Below are 18,152 nucleotides of genomic sequence, written 5' to 3' on the forward strand. Positions count from 1 at the left end.
CGCCCGTTCAGCAGTCGGAAAAACACGCACCGGTCCAACACAAGGTAGAGAACACTATATTGAGCTGATGCTTTTGAAATACACGGCATCCATGGTTACGCCGTGGTACCTGGTCTGAAACCATGGACCACGACGGTCAGCAACTCTACACGAGCCAGGCAGGTCCTCGCTGCTGCCTGTGCAGGACGACGTGGGAGTCAACGTCGGAGTGACGGTCAGCAACTCTACACGAGCCAAGCAGGTCCTCGCTGCTGGCCAAGCAAGACGCTCTCTTCCGTCCGCTGCTTACGTGCTCCCCGCCAGGACCTCTCCTAACCAAAGTACACATCCTCGGGCTTGTGCACGGCGAGCCTGCCTGAGGAATCCGTCTTCAGCACCAGCCTGGGATCCTCTCTGCTAGCCTCCGCCTTCTGACCCTCGACTTCCTTTGTCTCGTACAGCACCTCGACGACCTCGCCCTTTGCGTATCCCTTTCCAGACTTCCACTGCACCTGCTGTCCCACCGCGGGCACCCTCGTCTTGTCTCCTCGCGGCAGCCTCGACGCATCGGCCTCCTCGCTCTTGGCCTTCTTGCTCTGGCTGCCGGCCTGGTTCGCGCCGCGTCCACGCTTCATACCGCCGGGGACCTCGCCATGGTCGCCCGAGTCGGAGCCGGCTGACGCGCTGCCGCCCGGCGAGCTCGGTTGGTTGTCATGTGCGCGGAACTCCTGGAAATCCTTCTTGTTCTGCTCGAGGTGCTCTTCGTCCTCCCAGTGCTCGGTGCAGTCCTTTGCGTTGCTGCGGTGAGACTTGTCCACCGGTCTGGCGCCTGGCGCGTCCTTGATATCCTGCTGTCTGGAGGTTGGCATCTCGTGCTGCGTTGTGGTGGTGGTGGTGGAGAAGGCGCGCGTTTGCACGTGTTGTGAGCTTTGCTGTAGTCGTGCGTTGACAGGTTTCAAACACGAAAGCACTGATACTCTTTCTACCCCAGGCACTGACCCTCTTTCTATCCCAGGCACACGTAAAGGTAGAGGTAAACGTGAAGGTAAACGTGAAGGTAAACGTGAAGGTAAACGTAAAGGTAAACGTGAAGGTAAACGTAAAGGTAAACGTAAAGCGAAAGCTAAAGGTAAAGGTAAAGCGAAAGCCAAAGCCAAAGACAAAGGCAGCGGTACCAACAGCCTCAACCGACGCAGAATCCCAACCATGACAATCCACACGCCCACCCGCCCCCCTCCCCATCCTAATGTACCTCCCCCGCCCTTCGCTCAGCACTGACGTCCACCACAACCGACTACATCATCGAACCACCCCCTCTCGACCAACACTGCCCTTTCTTCTCCTACGCGCAGCGGAACACACCAGCACCACACCAGCACCAGCACCAGCACCAGCACCAGCACCAGCACCAGCACGGATTGATGTCGTGGTGACGACAGCGATGTCACGTCGCGTCACCGGTTTAGCGTCCCGGGCAGGCCTTGCCCGATTCGGATCGAGGATTCTGCGCTAGGCTGGCTGCGGTGGAGATGCGCTCGCTGATCATGCCTGGCTGGCTGGCTGACTGGCTGGCTGGCTGGCTGGCTGGCTGGCTGTAGTGTAGGAATGAGAAGAAATCAAGGGGTATTAGAGATGGGTGAAAAGGAAAGAAGAAAAATAATAATAATAATAATAATTGATCGTTGTTCTATTCGCTGTAGATCTATCTGATCAATGTGTACTTGGCTCTAGGGATTGTTCTATCATCTACGCTCTGGTTATTCGTGTCTACGTCCTGTGGCTTTCGTTGGGAGAGAGGAGAAGGGGGAAGGGGTCCGAGATGGTGAAAAAGGAAAGAAGATGAATGAAATGAATAGATTTGTTAGGTTTACTGTAACCAACGTACGTACTCGGCCAAGACGGGCTTGGTGGTCGAGCGTCGTCATGGACCCAGACGCCCAAACGCCACCCTGTGCGAATCCCTTCTGTATATACACAGGCTGTGCGACCGCCTACATCTTCTCGATCCTCTCCAGACGCGACCTGTTCATGGCAATCTGGTCGTCGACCTTGTCCGTCTTGCCGATGATGCGGCCAATGTGCTCGTTCTGCGTCTCGACCTCCTGGCCCATGGCGCGGCCGAGGTGGTTGAGGCGGCGGGCGGCGCCGTGCAGGGCGTCGAGGTTGGCGTCGATTTCATTCTCCATGGCGTCGTCGTCGCTGTCGGCCTCGAACTGGTACTTTGCGCGCTCGGCGAGCGACGCCTTCTTGTTGGCGCCCGACATGCCCTGCATCGTGCGGTTCTGGTTGTCCTGGCGCGCCGACGACTCCCAGGCGGCCTTGCGGGTGGCGTCGCGGGCCTCGCGGTCGCGGTGGTGGTTCTCCATGATCTTGTCGTCGCGGGCCTGGCGGCGCGACGAGGCGGTGAAGGGGTTGGAGACGTGCATGGCGAACATGGACTTGTTGAGGGCTGTGTGGGTTAGCGTGGTCAGTGCCAGTGTGCCAGTGTGCCAGTTTGTCAGTGTCGGGTAGAGGGGGGCTCACTCTTCAGCTCGCGGGCCTTTTCCTCGGCAATGCGGTTCTGGGTCGAGGCCAGGTCGAGGTTGCGCTCGGTGCTGTGCGTGTCAGTCGTGGTAGAGGTGAGCATAGAGGTGAGACAAACTTGTGGATGCGCTCGCCCTGGGCTCCCAGGCGTGCCAGCGTGTCGCGGCCCGTCTCCTCGGCCTGCTGGGCGAGGCGCAGGGCGTTGCGGGTGCTGCTGACGTCCTGCTGCTTCATGAACTTGATCTCCTGCTTGGTGGCGCCAATGTCCTCCTCCTCCTGCTCCTCGGCCGTCAGCTCGCGATCGCCGTAGGCCCCATAGCCGCCCGAGCCGGCCCCGTAGGCACCGGGGGTCGACTGCCCGTACGCGCCGGGCTGCTGGGGCGGCGGCGGCTGCTGCTGGCGCTGGGCGGCGTTGCCAAAGAGGTCAGCCTTGTTGGCGTCGGTGTCGGTCGAGTTGGTGCGGCCCAGGCCTCCGTAGCCACCGGGCCCGCGGGCGCTCTGCTGCTGTGGTGCCGGCGCGCTGTCGTAGCGCTCGTTTCCGTAGCCGCTCTGGGCGCCGTAGCTGCCTCCCTGGGCGCCGTAGCCTCCTCCCCCTCCGCGACCGCCATACTGCTGGCCGGGCGCGGTGACGGCGGGCGTCTTGTCCTGGCGGAAGCCGTCGCTGGGGCCCGGGTACTGCGGCGGCGGCTGTGCGTAGGGGTCCTTGCCCGGGGCGGCTGCGTCTGGCCTGTGTCAGCGCGGGTTCTGCGTGCGGTGTCCAGCGTCCGGGCTGCAGCCTACAGGGATTGCTCGCCGGCGCCGCCTTGTCGCTCTTCTTGCGGCTGCCGAACAGGGCGGTGCGGTTGCCGTCGTCGGCGTCGTCTCTCTTCTTGCTGAACACGCCCATGGTCGTGGCGGGTGGAGTCGTCGGGGGGTGTCGAGGGCGAGGCGTTGGGTCGACGTGTGCTGGCTGCGGCTGCGGCTGCGGCTGAACAACGGGTGTGGGGTTGGTATGGCGGTTAGCTGCCGATCACTTGGGCAGCAACAGCGGAGATGTTCGTCGTCGACGAGGTATCACGATTTCTCTGCAAAAAAGGGCAGGCGACGAGGTGTCACGGAAAGAAGGGCAGTCGTCGTGCTAAAGGGCAAAAGAGAAAGGGTCGCAGGGGAGCGGCAGCTTGTTTGAAGGGTACCGGCGTGTGGCAATCCATGTTTCGAAAGCGTGCTGACGCTGCGCAGAGGCTGAGCTGAGAGAGCTGGGCACGCACTGCCTGGGCGGTCGTCAGGACTAGACAATGGCCCACGCCGGCACACGAGGGCATGCAACGACACCACAGATCTACCGTGGGCAGGAATTCCTCCCGTCTACAGTGCAGCAGGCAGTCCAGGCAGTCCAGCAATGTGAAAACAAGCTGCTTCTGGCTGGACCCTGCATCCTGCATGTCGCTACGGCCGGCCGTTGGACGCTTCGCGCAAGACACGTGCAAGACACGTGCAAGACAAAGGCACCATCGTCTCGCCATTGCACGTCTACGGGCATGGCTATCTCGGGCCCAAAGCAAGCGCGCCCGTCTGTGCTGTCTGCGCCTCCACGTGCTGTCACACCACGCCCCCTGACGCCTGCACGTCACCGCTGGACCCGTGTGCGCAGACGGGCTCCTCGTCAGACGAAGGCAGCTCGTCGTGCTCCTCCATGGTCCAGATCTCATGGCCCGTCACCACGGGAAACGCGGTGAGCACTCTGCTGATGTCCCCCCACCACACCTCGCCAAACCGCCGGTACCAGTCCACCGTGATCTTCAACCCCTCGTCAAAGGCCATCTTGGGCTCCCACCCCAGCGCGCTCAGCTTCGACCCGTCGGTCGCATACCGCTGGTCGTTGAACGGCCGGTCGGCCGTGTGCTGCACCCACCTGTCCACCTCGGCCGTGCTGTGACGCGCGATCCCGAACACGTCGAGCAGTCGGTGGCAAATCTCCGTGTTGGACACCTCGTCCTTGGACGCGATGTTGTACACCTGCCCAATCACCCCTCGGTGCAGGATCGTGTCTAGCGCGTCCACGATGTCGCCCGCGTACAGGTAACGACGTGTGGGCGAGCCATCTCCGTGCACGAGCAGCTTCTGCTGTCGCTGCAGCAGCATGATGAACTTGGGTATGATTTCTGCGAGCCGTCAGCTGGGAACTCGCGCACGCTTCAGCGCCCTACTCTCGGGGAACTGGTGCGGCCCGTAGACGTTGTTGGCGCGCACCGTCATGAGCGGCAGCTTGAAGCTGCTCCGGTACGCGCTGACCATCATCTCCGCCGCCGCCTTGCTCGCCGCGTAGGGATTCGTGGGCGCGAGCAGACTCGCCTCGCTCAGGTCGGCGGCGCCCACCGGCACATCGCCATACACCTCGTCCGTCGAGATGTGTATGAAGCGCGTGACGCCGTGCTGGCGCGCCCTCTCCAGCAGGACGTGTGTGCCGTACACGTTGGTATTGGTGAACTGGTACGAGTTGCCGAAGCTGAGGTCGACGTGCGACTGCGCGGCAAAGTGGAAGACGGTGTCGATCTGGTGCTTGCGCAGCGCCCGCTTGACCTGGCTCGGCTGCGTGATGTCGCCGTGCTCAAACGCAAAGTTGGGCCGGCCGTCGAGGATGCGCGTGTTGTTCAGCGTGGCGCAGTAGTCGAGCTTGTCCAGCGAGACGACGTTGTAGTGCGGATACGTGAGCACCAGGTGGCGCACAAACCAGCAGGCTCTGTTCTCCCATCGCATCAGCAGAGAGCACAGCCTCGCCGTCGCCGTCGCCGTCGCCGTCTCCCACCTGCACGTACATGAACCCCGCCCCGCCCGTGACGAGGATATTCTTCGCATCCCGCAGCGGCTCGAACCGCGTGCTTCCCGTAAACACCGGCGCTTGCTTCCACAGCTCCTCGGCGACGTAGGACCGCGGGTTGAGGACGGTCGAGTTCCGGCGCGCTGCACTCACGGTCAGTCGCTGCATCTGCAGCACAGCACAGCACAGCACAGCACAGCATGGCGGGGCACAAACGCTTCAACCCCTTGGGCGGGCTCTCCGCCGGCTCAGCGCTCTGCGCGGCTTGCATACTGCCCATGTGTCTCGGCGCAGGCGATACATGGAGGAGACAAGGTCCCTGCCCGCGTCGAGCGCGTCCCCGTATCCCTCACACGGGAGCACACGACGTCGCTCGCTGCGCAAGGCGACGCTGCTAGTGCCAAAGGGGCAACCCGTCCGCCGCCAAGTCACTCCACCAGCCTCACCTCAACCCGCGGCCGCCAAAACAGCACCCCATCCTTGGCCCTTACCGTGACTGCGGACCCACTTTACTTGGGTATAATCATGCGTCCAGAACAATTACACAAAAAGATCATGTACAACAAAATACGCCAATACAATACTGTCTCCAGTAATAGCTGGTGAAACAGCATACACTCTTTACTCTTCACATGATACCAACGCTACTTACGTACAATTACACGTCTAGCACGATTACAAACATAGGCGAGATGCTATAGACGCGCTAATGTAATACTGTATCACAATATCTGTCAGAATAGTGTATTACCTTCTACTCTTACTGCAACTGCTAACGCTACCTACTTATAATTGTACGGCTAGGACAATTACACAAAGAAGGTAGGATGTTACAAATACGCAAACGTAATGCGAGATCAAGCAACGGCCGTCAAAAACGGCACATCCCCCTCCTTCCGCACCGTCGCCGCCCTCCTGACCAAATCATCCCCCACCGCCAACCTCAGCCGCTCACACGTCGACGGCGAGTCAAAGCTCCACTCCCCCGGCACGGTCGTCGCGCCGTTCATCCGCCTCGCCGCTTTCACGGCCTCTCTCAACGCGAAGAACACGGTGCTCCCCAAGAACAGCGGCGGCTCTCCGATGCCCTTTGAGCTCTGCACGCTGCGCAGGTGGTTCCACGACAGCGGGTTCCCGTCGTTGTCGGTGCGCAGCATGGATGCGTTGAAGATCTGCGGGATGTCGCTGAAGCCGGGGATCTTGTACGTGCCGGGGCCCTTTGTGAAGAGCTGGCCCGACGCGGTGTGCCAGAGCGATTCTTCCATGGTGAACAGGCCCTGGCCCTGCACAAAGGCGCCTTCGATCTGGCCGTAGTCGATGGCTGGGTTGATCGAGTTGCCCACGTCCTGGTTTGCGTGTCAGCAGCTGCACAGTCGGTCTACACGCGTTCACGTACCATCATGATGTCGCTCCGCAACACAGTGTGGTCTCCGGTCAGCAGATCAAGCTCGACCTCACTGATCGCCGCTCCCTGCGTCCAGTAGTAGTACATCGGCTTCACCGTGTCCCAGTTTGTGTCGCCCCAAATGTATCCCACCTTTGGCATTTTCCAAAACCCGTTGGCTGCGAGGTTCACCCTGTCAACGTAGGCAGCATGTGCAAGTGTCTTCAGCGGTGCATCAGCCCCGTACTTTTCTCTGTACGGTGCCAAGCGCTCATTGATCTGGTCGCATGCGTTCTTCACCGCCATCCCGTTCAGATCGGAACCTGAAGACGCTGCGGTCGGCGACGCATTGGCAATCTGATACGTCTGCGAGTCTTGTGTGTAGATGGAGTCGAGCGGCGTGCCCAACTCCTGGGCTGCAATCTGGCACATCTTCGTGTACAGACCTTGGCCCATCTCTGTCCCGCCATGGTGCAGCAACACGCTGCCGTCGGCGTAGATCTTGACGTAGGCGGCGGCTTGGTTGAGATGCAAAGCTGTGGCGAAGCTGAGTCCGAATTTGCACGGAATGAGAGTGATGCCGCGTTTCTTCCACCGGTTGGCCGTGTTGAAAGACTGGACTTCGGATTTTCTGCGCTCGTAGTCTGCGGATTTGGAGAGCTGATGCAGGAGCATGGGTACATGCCAATCCTCATCGATCTTCTGGAAGAAGGGAGTGTGTTGGCCGATGGTGTAGAGGTTCTTTTGGCGCAACGTATCGACGTCCATTCCCAGACCCTCGGCAATGTTGTACATGAGCGTCTCCGCAAAGTACATGCCTTGGGGTGCGCCGAAGCCGCGATAGGCTGTGTTGCTGTGGATGTTCGTTCGGCAGACATGCGCACGCAGAAAGACATTGGGACACTCGTAGGAATTGTCGAGGTGCGTAAGACATCGGTCCATCACCGAACCGCTCATGTCTTGCGAGAAGCCACCGTTGTTGTAGACATCGGCTTCCAGAGCAAGCAGTTTCCCCTCTTTCGAAACGCCGACTTTCCAGCGTGCCTGGAATGGATGTCTTTGGCCGCTGAGCAGCATGTCTTCGTCACGGGTCAGCATGATTCGCACTGGCCGCTTCTCTTTCCTAGCAGCGATGGCAGTGTAGACGGCGAAGGGGACACTGCGGGACTCTTTGCCTCCAAACCCGCCTCCCATGCGCTTCACGCGGCAATTAATGCGGTTACTTGGCACACCCAGAACCGCGCTGACAAACTCTTGCGTCTCCATGGTGTTTTGTGTAGACGACCAGACTTCCACTGCACCGTCCTCGCCAGACGGAATAGAGAGCGCCGCATTCGTTTCGAGATAGAAATGCTCCTGTCCGCCCATCCTCGTTACGCCGTGGAAGATTCTGTCGCACTGAGCAAAGGCGTCGTCCATCCTGTCATCAATGGCAAGACCCTTCCTCAAGTGCTTGCCATGTGCAAAGAAGCTGTTGGCGGCAATGGCTTCGTCGATGGTCAAGATTGGCTTGAGCACTTCGTATTCGACCTTGACTGCACGTGCAGCCGCCTGAGCTTCTAGCGCAGTGTCCGCATATACCATTCCAATGACCTGTCCGTGGCTGAGGACCTTGTCGTCTGCGAAGAACAACTCGTCCTTCTTCATGGAACCCCACACGTTGACGTCGGCAGGGATGCTGTTCTTGTCGATGTAGCCAACGACACCTGGCATGGCGAGCGCAGGCTCCCAGTCCACGCTGAGGAGGTTGGCGTGGGCTTTTGCTGACAGTACCAGGCCGCCGAAAAGCTCACGGTCGAGCCGTGGCATGTCGTCGACGTATTCGGCCTCTCCTGTGCACTGCTTTAGAGCGGAGAGATGTGCAACCTGTTTGCCCACAACACGTTGTTCGTGAGGATTGTATTCGTCTCTTGTGCCGGTTGAGATGGAGCGATGTATCTCATCGACGACTTGTTCATCCACGTTGCCCAGTCCGAGTTCTGCGGCAGACTCGTGCCAGAACCGGAAGAAGAGCGAAAGTGTGAGTGTCTTTCGGTAATCCGCCATGCCTCCCGGAACACCGTACGGTAGATCGTAATCCTCAAGTAAGCCACTGAGAGCGGCATCCAGGGTTTCTGAGTGGAACCAGGGCTTGCCCAACAGAGCGGCTTGGGTCTTTGGTGATTCTTTCGTTGTCGGTGCCATGCCGCCATATACGATAGACACACCTTCAACACAGTCTTGCGGATCGAGACGTATCCGGAACGCAGCCGTGACGATGGCGATATCGTCGTCTTTCCGTTTGGCCTGCTTGTACGCTTTCAATACTTCCCTGGTGCCTTTGGGAGGGATGGGTATACGAATGCGCGCGATGGCAGCATCGGGCGGCAAGGTCGTCGTTCGATAGGCGAGAAAGAACTTCGACATTGGAAGGCTGACACTGCCGTCTTTCTTGTTGACTGCCTCCAGCGTTGCACCAGCTGCTATCAACACCGGATTCGCGTCGGAAATTGGTGAAGCTGTTGCGATGTTTCCAGCAAGCGATGCAACGTTGCGAATCTGTCGACCAGCAAAGTACCGAAGCTGCTTTCGCAGGGCCTCCAGTACCATTGCCCGTTTACCTAGCTTTGCATATACGTCCTTGCAAATCGCCTCCAGTTCAGTCAATGGTGTGTTCGCTGCCACGACCAGTTCTTTTGCATTGTCCAACTCTGCATCTGTTGCAAGTTTGGTGTGCTTCAATTCTGCAATGTCCGACACATAGACAGACACAGCAAAGTCGGAATTTTTGAAGCGCACCTCGACCTGCACTTCACTAGCGCCTCCTACAAGCTTCGCAGACGGATAGGCATCTTTCAGCTCGGTCAGATGCTCCAGCTTTGTAGGTCGGAACCAGATTTTCTTCTCGTTGCCGTAGCACAACGGCTGAGGCTCACACTTCCACAGTGCTGGGGGGAAAATAAGCTCTGTATCCGGCATGTATTCTCGAAATTCGACTCGAGGAACACCTCTTTCTGACGGTGCAGCAGGAGCTGCAAGTATTGTTGTAGCCTTGGTTTCAGCATCTGCATTGTGCTCCTTGCTCTTCATGGGCTTCGCGTAGTCTGCTCCGCTCAAGTCGCGGTCCGTCTGTGGCTCTTTCTTTGCGTCAACGATCGCGGGAATGTGTTCGTCGTCCGATGTCGAAGATGGTTCTGTCGGCGGCGATGACGTTGCAGACTTGCTGCCACACGAGCTGCTATCTGATGTCAAAGGCCGGTCTCGACAGCAGCCTCCAGGCCGTCCGCACGACACCTTTGACTGTGTAGAAGCGCTGGTCTTGGTAAAGTCGACCACCTCCTTGGCAAACTTCTCAGCATCTGCAGTCGTTGGCTCGTCTTCTTCGACAAGTTGTCCCTTCAAGTCTTCGGTTACGAATGTCTTGGCAGCGTTCAAGATGGGTTTGTATCCTGTACATCGGCAAAGGTTGCCGTCCAAGTGGCCTTCCATCTCGATCTCATGAGCGCTGAGATGGAACTTCTTCGTCGCAGGGCTGTACGAGTTTCTGACTACGGCATACAAGCTCATGACAATCCCAGGCGTGCAAAATCCACATTGGCTGCCGTGAAGCTTCGCTATCCGCTCCTGCAGTGGGTGCGGTCTGTCGACGTTACCAATGCCTTCGACGGTAATGACATGTTTGCCGTCGATGCCGACCAGCGGGAATAGACATGCATTCACTGCGAGATGCTGTATCCTCCTTTGATCATTGCGTCGGTCTCCCACCTGCAATACCACTGTGCATGCTCCACACCCTCCTTCGCCGCACCCTAGCTTGGTACCCTTGAGGTCCGGCTGTGCGCGGATGTAGTCCAGCAACGTCCAATGTGGGTTTGGATTGCTAATGATAGTCCTCCTCCCATTGATGAAGCAAGTAATGTCTGGGGAAGTATAGGTCGATTCGATGAGTGGCGTCAAGGCTTCGGAAGCACTAAATCCCCGAGATGGCTCCGAGGCAGCGCCCTTTGGTGGAATAGGTAGGGTCATGATGAAAGGTCAAGCTCAAATAGTCTCTCCCAAGCAGTGTCCTAAGCACCGTTCAGAAGATATACCCTTTCCACGGCAACCAGACGGCATCGTGACCCCTCAGTATCAGCGGCAAGCACTCTTGCTATCGATGATTAGGTGCATGTTCATGCATTCCGACGTAGCTGCTGATTCGAGCACCCCACTTTCGCTGGCAAAGCAAGAGCTCCACCACGGCAGGCGCTTTGCACCTACTGCGTCGCGTCGCGTACGCAATTGCCCCTCCCCCATTTCTGCAGCACTCACATGCAAGCACGGGATCAGGGACAATGGAAGATCACAAGGGCGGTGTATGCGGAGGTACAATAGATAGACGCAGGTACACGAAATGCAAATATCGAACTTCTTACGCTCCTCGACTCCTAGCACCACTTTCCGCCTCCCCTTCTACAGCGTGCCTCACGGTATCACAAGACGAACACTCGCCACTATGCCGAAAGCAGACTCACCCTCGGGCTTTAAGCCGCTTCAGGATACTGCCCTCTTCACACCTTTGAAGCTAGGGCCTATCCAGCTTGAACACAGGGTCGTACTAGCTCCTCTCACGCGTTTGCGAGCGACAAAGGAGAGCGAAGGAGTAACAGTTCCCAACGACGTGAATGCCGAATACTACGGCCAGCGTGCGAGCAAAGGTGGTTTGCTGCTGACCGAAGCAACCGACATCGCGAAGTTTGTGAGTAATGTCGCGGCCTCGATCGAGAGTCGTCACTGACAGAACCACAGGCTGGTGGCTATCCCGGTGCCCCCGGCGTCTTCTCAGACTCCCAGATTGCAGGATGGAAGAAGGTCACAGATGCAGTCCATGCCAAGGGCGGCTACATTTTCTGCCAGATATGGCACACTGGACGTGCCTCGCCACCTTCGTTCCGTGGCGGACAGCAGCCTGTCAGCTCAAGTGATATCCCCATCGACGGTAGCTGGTCCGATGGCACCGTATGCGCAGAGCACCCACCGCGTGCCCTATCTGTTGATGAGATCGGACAAATCGTCAAGGACTTCGGCTCTGCGGCTAAGAAGGCTCGTGAGGCTGGCTTCGACGGCATTGAGATCCACGGCGCAAACGGATATCTCCTTGATCAATTCTTGCACGACAACGTCAACAACAGGACAGATCAGTACGGTGGCTCAGTCGAGAACAGAGTAAGATTGCCTCTGGAAGTCATCGAGGAGTGCTCCAAGGCCATTGGCGCAGATCGCGTGGGCATCCGCCTCAGCCCTTACAACTACTTCCAGTCGACCAAGGACAGCAACCCAAACGAGCATTGGGAGTACCTTTGTGAAAAGATCGCAACACTGCCTCAGGATGTGAGGCCGGTATACGTGCATATGTAAGTTCCGTTTCGCCCCAGCGTATTGCCAACTGTATGCTAACATGTGTAGGGTCGAGCCCCGTTTCGATGAAGTTCTAGACGAGCAAGCTAAGATGGATGCCCTCTCAGCGTATACCTCCAGCGGTGGAAAGGGTGTTGAGGCCGAGGCGACAGTGAAGGCCAAGGGCAACACTCTTGTCAACTTCCGCAACATACTGAAGAAGGGTGACGTCAAGTTCGTCGCAGCCGGTGGCTTCAATCGCGACAACGCAGTCCCCAAGCTCGAGGCTGACGATGCGGATCTGATCATCTTCGGCCGCTGGTTCATCGCAAATCCAGACCTGCCGAAGAGGCTGGCTGAGGGGCTTGAGTTGAACCCGTATGACCGCAGTTCCTTCTACGGAGGCAATGCCAAGGGCTACATAGATTACCCCTTCTACGGACAAAAGGTCACCGCTTGACTTGGTGCAAGGCTGTGACAGTTCCATTGCATTGCTGGCGTTGATTCCATAGAGGTTGTGCGAGCCCGGATACTTAGAGTTATCACTGCGAATAGCATAGACGTTGACTCACCACGCCTGAGATATGCGTGGAGCTGTGTCATTGTATATAGCCCTTTGCCTACTTTTACAGATACAGGATGGTCTATGTCGAGACAGACTATCTGGGACTGCATTAAAGCTCGTTTCACAGCAACGTAGTCATATTTCACGTTTACGTCGTTCTATCCTTCGACACAGCATCAGCGGCAGCGCATCTTCATCAGGAAAAACAAAAGTCTCCACGAAATGTCATCCATCGATTGCGTCCGACCACGCCACAATTATGCAGCATCCTCAAAGATCTTGACTCAAACTAAGAACTGTGGCTGCCAATGTCAACACAAATACTGCTTGTGGTCCAGCGCTGGCTGTTAGCAACAGCGATGACACCCAAAATGTCTCCGTTGGCAAAGCAGGCGATCTAGTATACGCAACTTGAGGTTTTCAACGCCTCGCCGGAAGTCGGTGCGCGGATCCACAAGATTGTTGCGGGGCTTTGCAGGTACAAAGCCTACAACGGATGGGTGACAATGCTGAGATTAGCAATTTGCAAGCTCAAAGAGCTTTCGAAGCCAGGAGACGAAGGAAGCTGGTGCTCAGTCACTAATCGTCATGGTCTGAATGCAGGCTCCGATTTTGGTGATGATAGAAGATGGAAACCGTAATTCGCCGATGGATTCCGTCGGTAATCGGACCGGCGGGTCCCTTTTGCGCGCCTTGCTCCTAACACAGCTCCCATCACCTATCTTCATGTCCTGGGCCCATCCTTATCGATCATACACGCCCCTTAGACGCGACAACTACTTCCCGTTTTGACTAAGACCTGAGCCGGAGGTGTGTCAACAGCCATGTCGGCCCCTCTCGACAACATTCGCCACGTGCACCACCAGAGCGTCTTGATCCGCCGAGCCCCAGATCCATTGTATTGCTACACCCCCACTTTTGAGTTTGTGAGCCACACAGTGGTAGCGACATTCACCCCGCCTTTTAGTGTAACGCTATAGCCTCGAGCTCGACTATGACTTCGGCCGTGATAGCGGATATGCTTTCCCCGATAAGCTGCCAGTAGCATATCGCTCCGACTCAGAGTAATGTGGAGCAACGGTACCGTGCCCTAGACCCTGAAACCCCCATTATACATCTCCACCCGCCCCCAACCTTCAATTGCGTACCGAACGTTACGATTTTGAACATCACACCGTGGTTTGGCCATGGCTTCTGTTGCTTCTGATCAATCGAACAATATGCCACGGGGCCGCAAGAGAAGGGACGTCACAGGCAAAGTTGAGGGAAGGAAGTTTGTCTGTGATAATGCTGGATGTGGGAGAAGCTTCACCAGAGCAGAGCATCTTCAACGACATTTGCTGAACCATTCGACCGGAGAGCATACATGCGACAGATGTCGAGCTCATTTCAAGAGGAGAGACCTGCTCGGTAAGTCTGACATTTTACATGGTTTTGTAAGCGAATAATGCTTGGCTGTTCGGCGCCATACACGTGCTCCGCTCGAGTGCCAGGCAAGAGTGGAACTCATTGTCTGCTTGGTTGACCCTCATTCTTGACTTTTTACACCGTCTTTTCTTTCCGTTTGACGTTTCTCAACGAGGGCCGTGCTGTCCTTCACAGAGACGAACCTAAAGTGTCGGTTCCGATCTGCCCCCACTGTACGTTATCGAAGGACCTTCGCTGCCTCGAACATCTTCATGCCTTGCATGTGTTATGCAGTCTCGCATACCATTGGCTTCGAGCATTGTTATTGACAAGATGGGCAGAGAGGCATATGGCCCGTCACAAGCAGAAGGATGAAGAAGCTGGCGCTGATGGTTGCGGTATTTTGAACACTCGTAAGAAATCCCAGACTATTTTCATTGACATGGAACTGACTGAAATAAGGCAAGCGCATGTGGAAAGACGCTGAAGGAAAGATCGTGACCAAGAAGCCTGCTATCGCTACGGACGACGCCCAGAAGCCACAGCCGCCTCTGCAGCCGCGACACGACGATCCGCTTCAGACCTTTGCAGAATTCGCTTTGTTTGCGTCACACGAAGACGGAGCACCGATATCACCACCCACTTCACACAACACGTCGTTCAGCAACCCATTAGACGACCACGATTCTGGAATTGCATTGAATTATCCGCCTACGACACTCGACCCCAGCGCATTGTCAGCATCACATACATTCTCACCTGGCGATCAACGATTCTGGTCGACTGATCTGGCTCAACCGCAACCTGACCCATTCGCTACCACTGCCTTTGACGATGCGCCCTTTGACGATATCTTTAACCCAGACACGGCAAGCTCGTTCAATAACCCGTTCACTACGATGAACAACTACAATTGGCTCTTTGATATGGATTTGGCTCAAACAACTCAAGCCCAGCAGCAGCAGCAGCAGCAGCAGCAGCAGCAACAAGTCGTACACGACCCTTTCTCCAACTTTTCATTCACTGGCAACGGTGTGTCTCAGCAAAGTCATGCGTTTGACCTCCAGCTTGACCACATGAACCTTGATAAGCCACTTTCAACAGATGGCCAGTTTGGATCGCTTGCTTCACAGCGAACTGATTCGGTCGTTCACCACTCTCCCTCCGGCCCTTTGATTACACCACCGCTGAGCGAAGAGGAACGCAGGAACTCAACACATATGCAACGAGCGAGTATCTCGGACGTAAATCTGCCTACGAGGAACCCTTCTCAAACACAATTAGTCACACAGTTGCCTGAAGTAGAGCGGCCGATGTCAATGCTCCAACCATCAAGAAGCTTGCCGATCATCGACGAGCTAGCACGTCAACAGGTACTAGACCTCATCGATATCACGCAACCTACAGCACCGGATGGTAGCATTGTCATGCGTGACCATCCTCTTTTAACGTTGACATGTCTCCAAACATACTGCGACCTGTTCTGGACACGTTTCAACACTACCTATCCGCTGATGCATATGTCAACGTTCGAACCGTCACATGTCGACACGCTACTGCTAACGACTGTGCTACTACTCGGAGCCACCTATGGAGAGAAAGACGCTCATCAACTTGCAGTACGTCTTGGACGTTTCAATAGTTCAATAAGTAGCCACTGACATACACCAGGTGTGCATCCATGATGTCCTTAGACCCCAAATTTTTGCCAATGCTGGTTTCTCTGCCAAACCCGATCTTTGGGTGCTACAAACCATTCTGCTTGTAGAGTGCTTTGGGAAGAGTAGAGCAGGACAAAAGCAACACGATATGTCTCACCTCTTCCATGGACTGCTGATCAACTTGATTCGGCGGAGTGACTGCCAGAGCATTCGGCCGCCTACGCTGGAAGACGCTACTGATGACCTTGAGGACGACTGGCAGACGTGGGTCGATGCTGAACAGAAGAAGAGGTGCGCTGCTCAACTGGATATCGCGTCTCTGTCACTAACGATAACAGGCTTGCTTATTTGTGCTTCATGTGGGATACCCAACATGCAGTACTATTCTGCCAGTCTCTTTGCATGTCAGCATTCGAACTCCGATCGAACTTGCCTTGTGATCAGTCACTCTGGGAGGCTGACTCGGCAGAGACCTGGCATCAGCTACGACAAAAACAGCCCCCTGCCCCGCTGTTCTTGTCTTGTTTGAAGATGTATCTGCACCCGAACGCTACAGCAGTCCCAAAAACCCTTAACAACCTCTCCCGCTCACTCCTCCTGCACGGTCTCATGTCCGTAGCATGGGATATGCAGCGTCGTGATCAGACTTCGCTCGGGGATCCAATAGCGGCCAATCCTCTTGGAAACTGGCAATCACGTCTCGCAGCCTCATATACAGCATGGCACGCCGACTACGAGACATTCTGTAGTACCTACACCGCCCGGCTCCCTTCACAAGACCACTTCCTGGCCAAAGAATTTCAGGTCATGCGCTCTGCCACCCTCTCCCTCTACCACTCCGCACACATCCTCCTACAAACCCCTTTCCTCGATCTGCAAATATACGCCGGCGCGCGCCACATCCTCGGTCGACCAGTCGCGCGCCCAGATTACGCACGCAGCCAGCGCATAGTAAAGAAATGGGTCGCTGAAAACATCAAAGAAGCCGGCAAAGCCGTCTGGCACGCCGCGGCCCTCGTAAATCAGGGTGTTGATGTTCTAGACGGCGAGCTCGACGTCGGCGCCGGACGCCTCTGGCACCACCCTTGGGCCGTGTACCTTGGCACGCTCGTCGTGTGGGGAGTATGGTACGCGCGCCCTATTCTTCCCACTACCTGCGCTGCGGGCGATATGTCACCGTTCGCAATGCACGATGACGAAGACGAGATTATCTGGGATCCCGCGGCTGAAATGAAGCGTTTGCTGGATTCTATCGCCAAGGCGGAGCCAGAGATGTTGTTACAGATTGGGTACAGGGAGGGGATTTCGGGGCCGGTAGGAAAGAGAGGGACGAATGGGCTCGCGGCGTGTGTGAGCCGGTGCTTGAGTAAGGTTAGATGGGCCGTCGTGCACGATGGCATGATGGTGCTCAGGGGGTTGGTGCAATGGAGGTTGGTGGGAGGGAGCGGAGGGGGCATGTTTTCATAGTGGTTGGATGTGTGATACCCGGTTCGAAAATACCAGACTAGTGCAGCGCGGTATAAGTGGTGATGATATCTATGATACTGTCTAAATGGAAATTCCTCGCCGAGACGCGAACACACGTCGGTACAATGCTGAAGGAGTTTATTTCCATGATGACCGGCGAAGAACCAGAGCGCCCGGAAGATGCTCCAAGCAAACCGGTGGTGTTGTAAGTATTGAAAATTCGCCTGCTTGCCCCCTCTTTTCCCGCTTCATCTTCTTTAACCTTGGCGGATCAAGTCACCGCCCATTTGTGATCAACATATCGCCGGTGCAGAACTTTCTACGGGGTTTTGGTTGGAATGAGACTCGGCGAGTCAATCCGAGTCAATTGCAGGCCTAGCCAACTTCTATCCAGAGTTACCACGGGTCCCAGTCCCTTTTTGAGTGAGTCTGGCACATTGAGAGCATTCACCAGCTTCCTCATGACCTGGGGACGACATTGCGGATAGTGGTCGATGGTGTTTACTAAACCCGAATGATGTCTTTGTGGGTGGTAACAGCGTCTGTATCCTGTCTTTGTCCACTGTTTCAGAAGTCGGAGGGGGATTATCTAGACCTTTTTGGCTTGCGAACCCGAGTCGGTCAAAGCCGACACAGTGCCGATGCTCAACAGTACATCTCTGCTGATTGCAAAGAATGGACAATGTTTGAGGCGATTCATTTGTTCTATTTGGAATGTGCACCATCTCGTCATGTCTCTCTCAGTCGATGTGGTGGCAGAACGGCGCTCTGCAGGTCGAATTGACGGCAGTGTGTCCGAAGTGATAGTTTGAACCGGCTGTAACAACATCACAGTAGACACTGTGAGGATTCACTGCCTTGTAACACTACTGCCATTTTCAGTGGGAGGGTACCGTCGGTTGCTCGCATGCTTAGCCCATTCTAATGTGCTAATGAGTTTCTGTTCAATCTTTGCTATGGAGTCGACAAGAGTCGTCCACCGAGATACGGTTGTTTTTGTAGTGATGTTCTGGC

General features: G+C 56.2%; 6 protein-coding genes across 7 annotated transcripts, besides 12 other annotated features; 2 read left to right on the plus strand and 4 right to left on the minus strand.

The window, feature by feature from the left end:
• Window positions 1-311: 311 nt before the first annotated feature.
• Window positions 312-848, minus strand: EKO05_0001882 (uncharacterized protein; the record flags this gene model as incomplete). Its single annotated transcript, XM_038946805.1, has 1 exon — window positions 312-848. One exon carries the CDS (start codon window positions 846-848, stop codon window positions 312-314), a length of 537 nt encoding a protein of 178 aa, XP_038795348.1.
• Window positions 849-851: 3 nt separating this feature from the next.
• Window positions 852-877: a tandem repeat.
• Window positions 878-1,338: 461 nt separating this feature from the next.
• Window positions 1,339-1,394: a tandem repeat.
• Window positions 1,395-1,527: 133 nt separating this feature from the next.
• Window positions 1,528-1,574: a tandem repeat.
• A 51-nt stretch (window positions 1,575-1,625) lies between these two features.
• Window positions 1,626-1,655: a tandem repeat.
• A 315-nt stretch (window positions 1,656-1,970) lies between these two features.
• On the minus strand, window positions 1,971-3,388 carry EKO05_0001883 (Protein transport protein S9 plasma membrane t-SNARE; the record flags this gene model as incomplete). Its single annotated transcript, XM_038942300.1, has 4 exons — window positions 1,971-2,428; window positions 2,503-2,573; window positions 2,621-3,224; window positions 3,283-3,388. 4 exons carry the CDS (start codon window positions 3,386-3,388, stop codon window positions 1,971-1,973), a joined length of 1,239 nt encoding a protein of 412 aa, XP_038795349.1.
• Window positions 2,450-2,483: a tandem repeat.
• Window positions 2,768-2,787: a tandem repeat.
• Window positions 2,873-2,914: a tandem repeat.
• A 317-nt stretch (window positions 3,389-3,705) lies between the features above and the next one.
• Window positions 3,706-3,743: a tandem repeat.
• Window positions 3,744-4,080: 337 nt separating this feature from the next.
• On the minus strand, window positions 4,081-5,579 carry EKO05_0001884 (dTDP-glucose 4,6-dehydratase; the record flags this gene model as incomplete). 2 transcript variants are annotated; one of them, XM_038942327.1, is made up of 4 exons in its annotated part: window positions 4,081-4,643; window positions 4,689-5,221; window positions 5,298-5,442; window positions 5,516-5,579. In XM_038942327.1, the coding sequence occupies 4 exons, from the start codon at window positions 5,577-5,579 to the stop codon at window positions 4,081-4,083; spliced, it is 1,305 nt and encodes a 434-aa protein (XP_038795350.1). The 2 variants fall into 2 exon arrangements, with proteins under 2 accessions (XP_038795350.1, XP_059491774.1); XM_059635791.1 differs by having other exon boundaries at window positions 5,298-5,579.
• Window positions 5,256-5,281: a tandem repeat.
• Window positions 5,471-5,500: a tandem repeat.
• Window positions 5,580-6,047: 468 nt separating the features above from the next.
• Window positions 6,048-6,086: a tandem repeat.
• A 70-nt stretch (window positions 6,087-6,156) lies between these two features.
• EKO05_0001885 (uncharacterized protein) lies at window positions 6,157-10,688 on the minus strand (the record flags this gene model as incomplete). The annotated part of the gene is made up of 2 exons (XM_038942304.1): window positions 6,157-6,645; window positions 6,696-10,688. The coding sequence occupies 2 exons, from the start codon at window positions 10,686-10,688 to the stop codon at window positions 6,157-6,159; spliced, it is 4,482 nt and encodes a 1,493-aa protein (XP_038795351.1).
• A 367-nt stretch (window positions 10,689-11,055) lies between these two features.
• On the plus strand, window positions 11,056-12,498 carry EKO05_0001886 (NADPH dehydrogenase; the record flags this gene model as incomplete). The annotated part of the gene is made up of 3 exons (XM_038942234.2): window positions 11,056-11,400; window positions 11,451-12,055; window positions 12,108-12,498. 3 exons carry the CDS (start codon window positions 11,056-11,058, stop codon window positions 12,496-12,498), a joined length of 1,341 nt encoding a protein of 446 aa, XP_038795352.2.
• Window positions 12,499-13,790: 1,292 nt separating this feature from the next.
• Window positions 13,791-17,138, plus strand: EKO05_0001887 (uncharacterized protein; the record flags this gene model as incomplete). Its single annotated transcript, XM_038942256.2, has 5 exons — window positions 13,791-14,013; window positions 14,352-14,423; window positions 14,473-15,629; window positions 15,682-15,962; window positions 16,010-17,138. The coding sequence occupies 5 exons, from the start codon at window positions 13,791-13,793 to the stop codon at window positions 17,136-17,138; spliced, it is 2,862 nt and encodes a 953-aa protein (XP_038795353.2).
• Window positions 14,964-14,995: a tandem repeat.
• Window positions 17,139-18,152: the final 1,014 nt, after the last annotated feature.

This window comes from Ascochyta rabiei, chromosome 3 (assembly GCF_004011695.2).
Source record: "Ascochyta rabiei chromosome 3, complete sequence".
Classification (NCBI taxonomy): Eukaryota; Fungi; Ascomycota; class Dothideomycetes; order Pleosporales; family Didymellaceae; genus Ascochyta; species Ascochyta rabiei.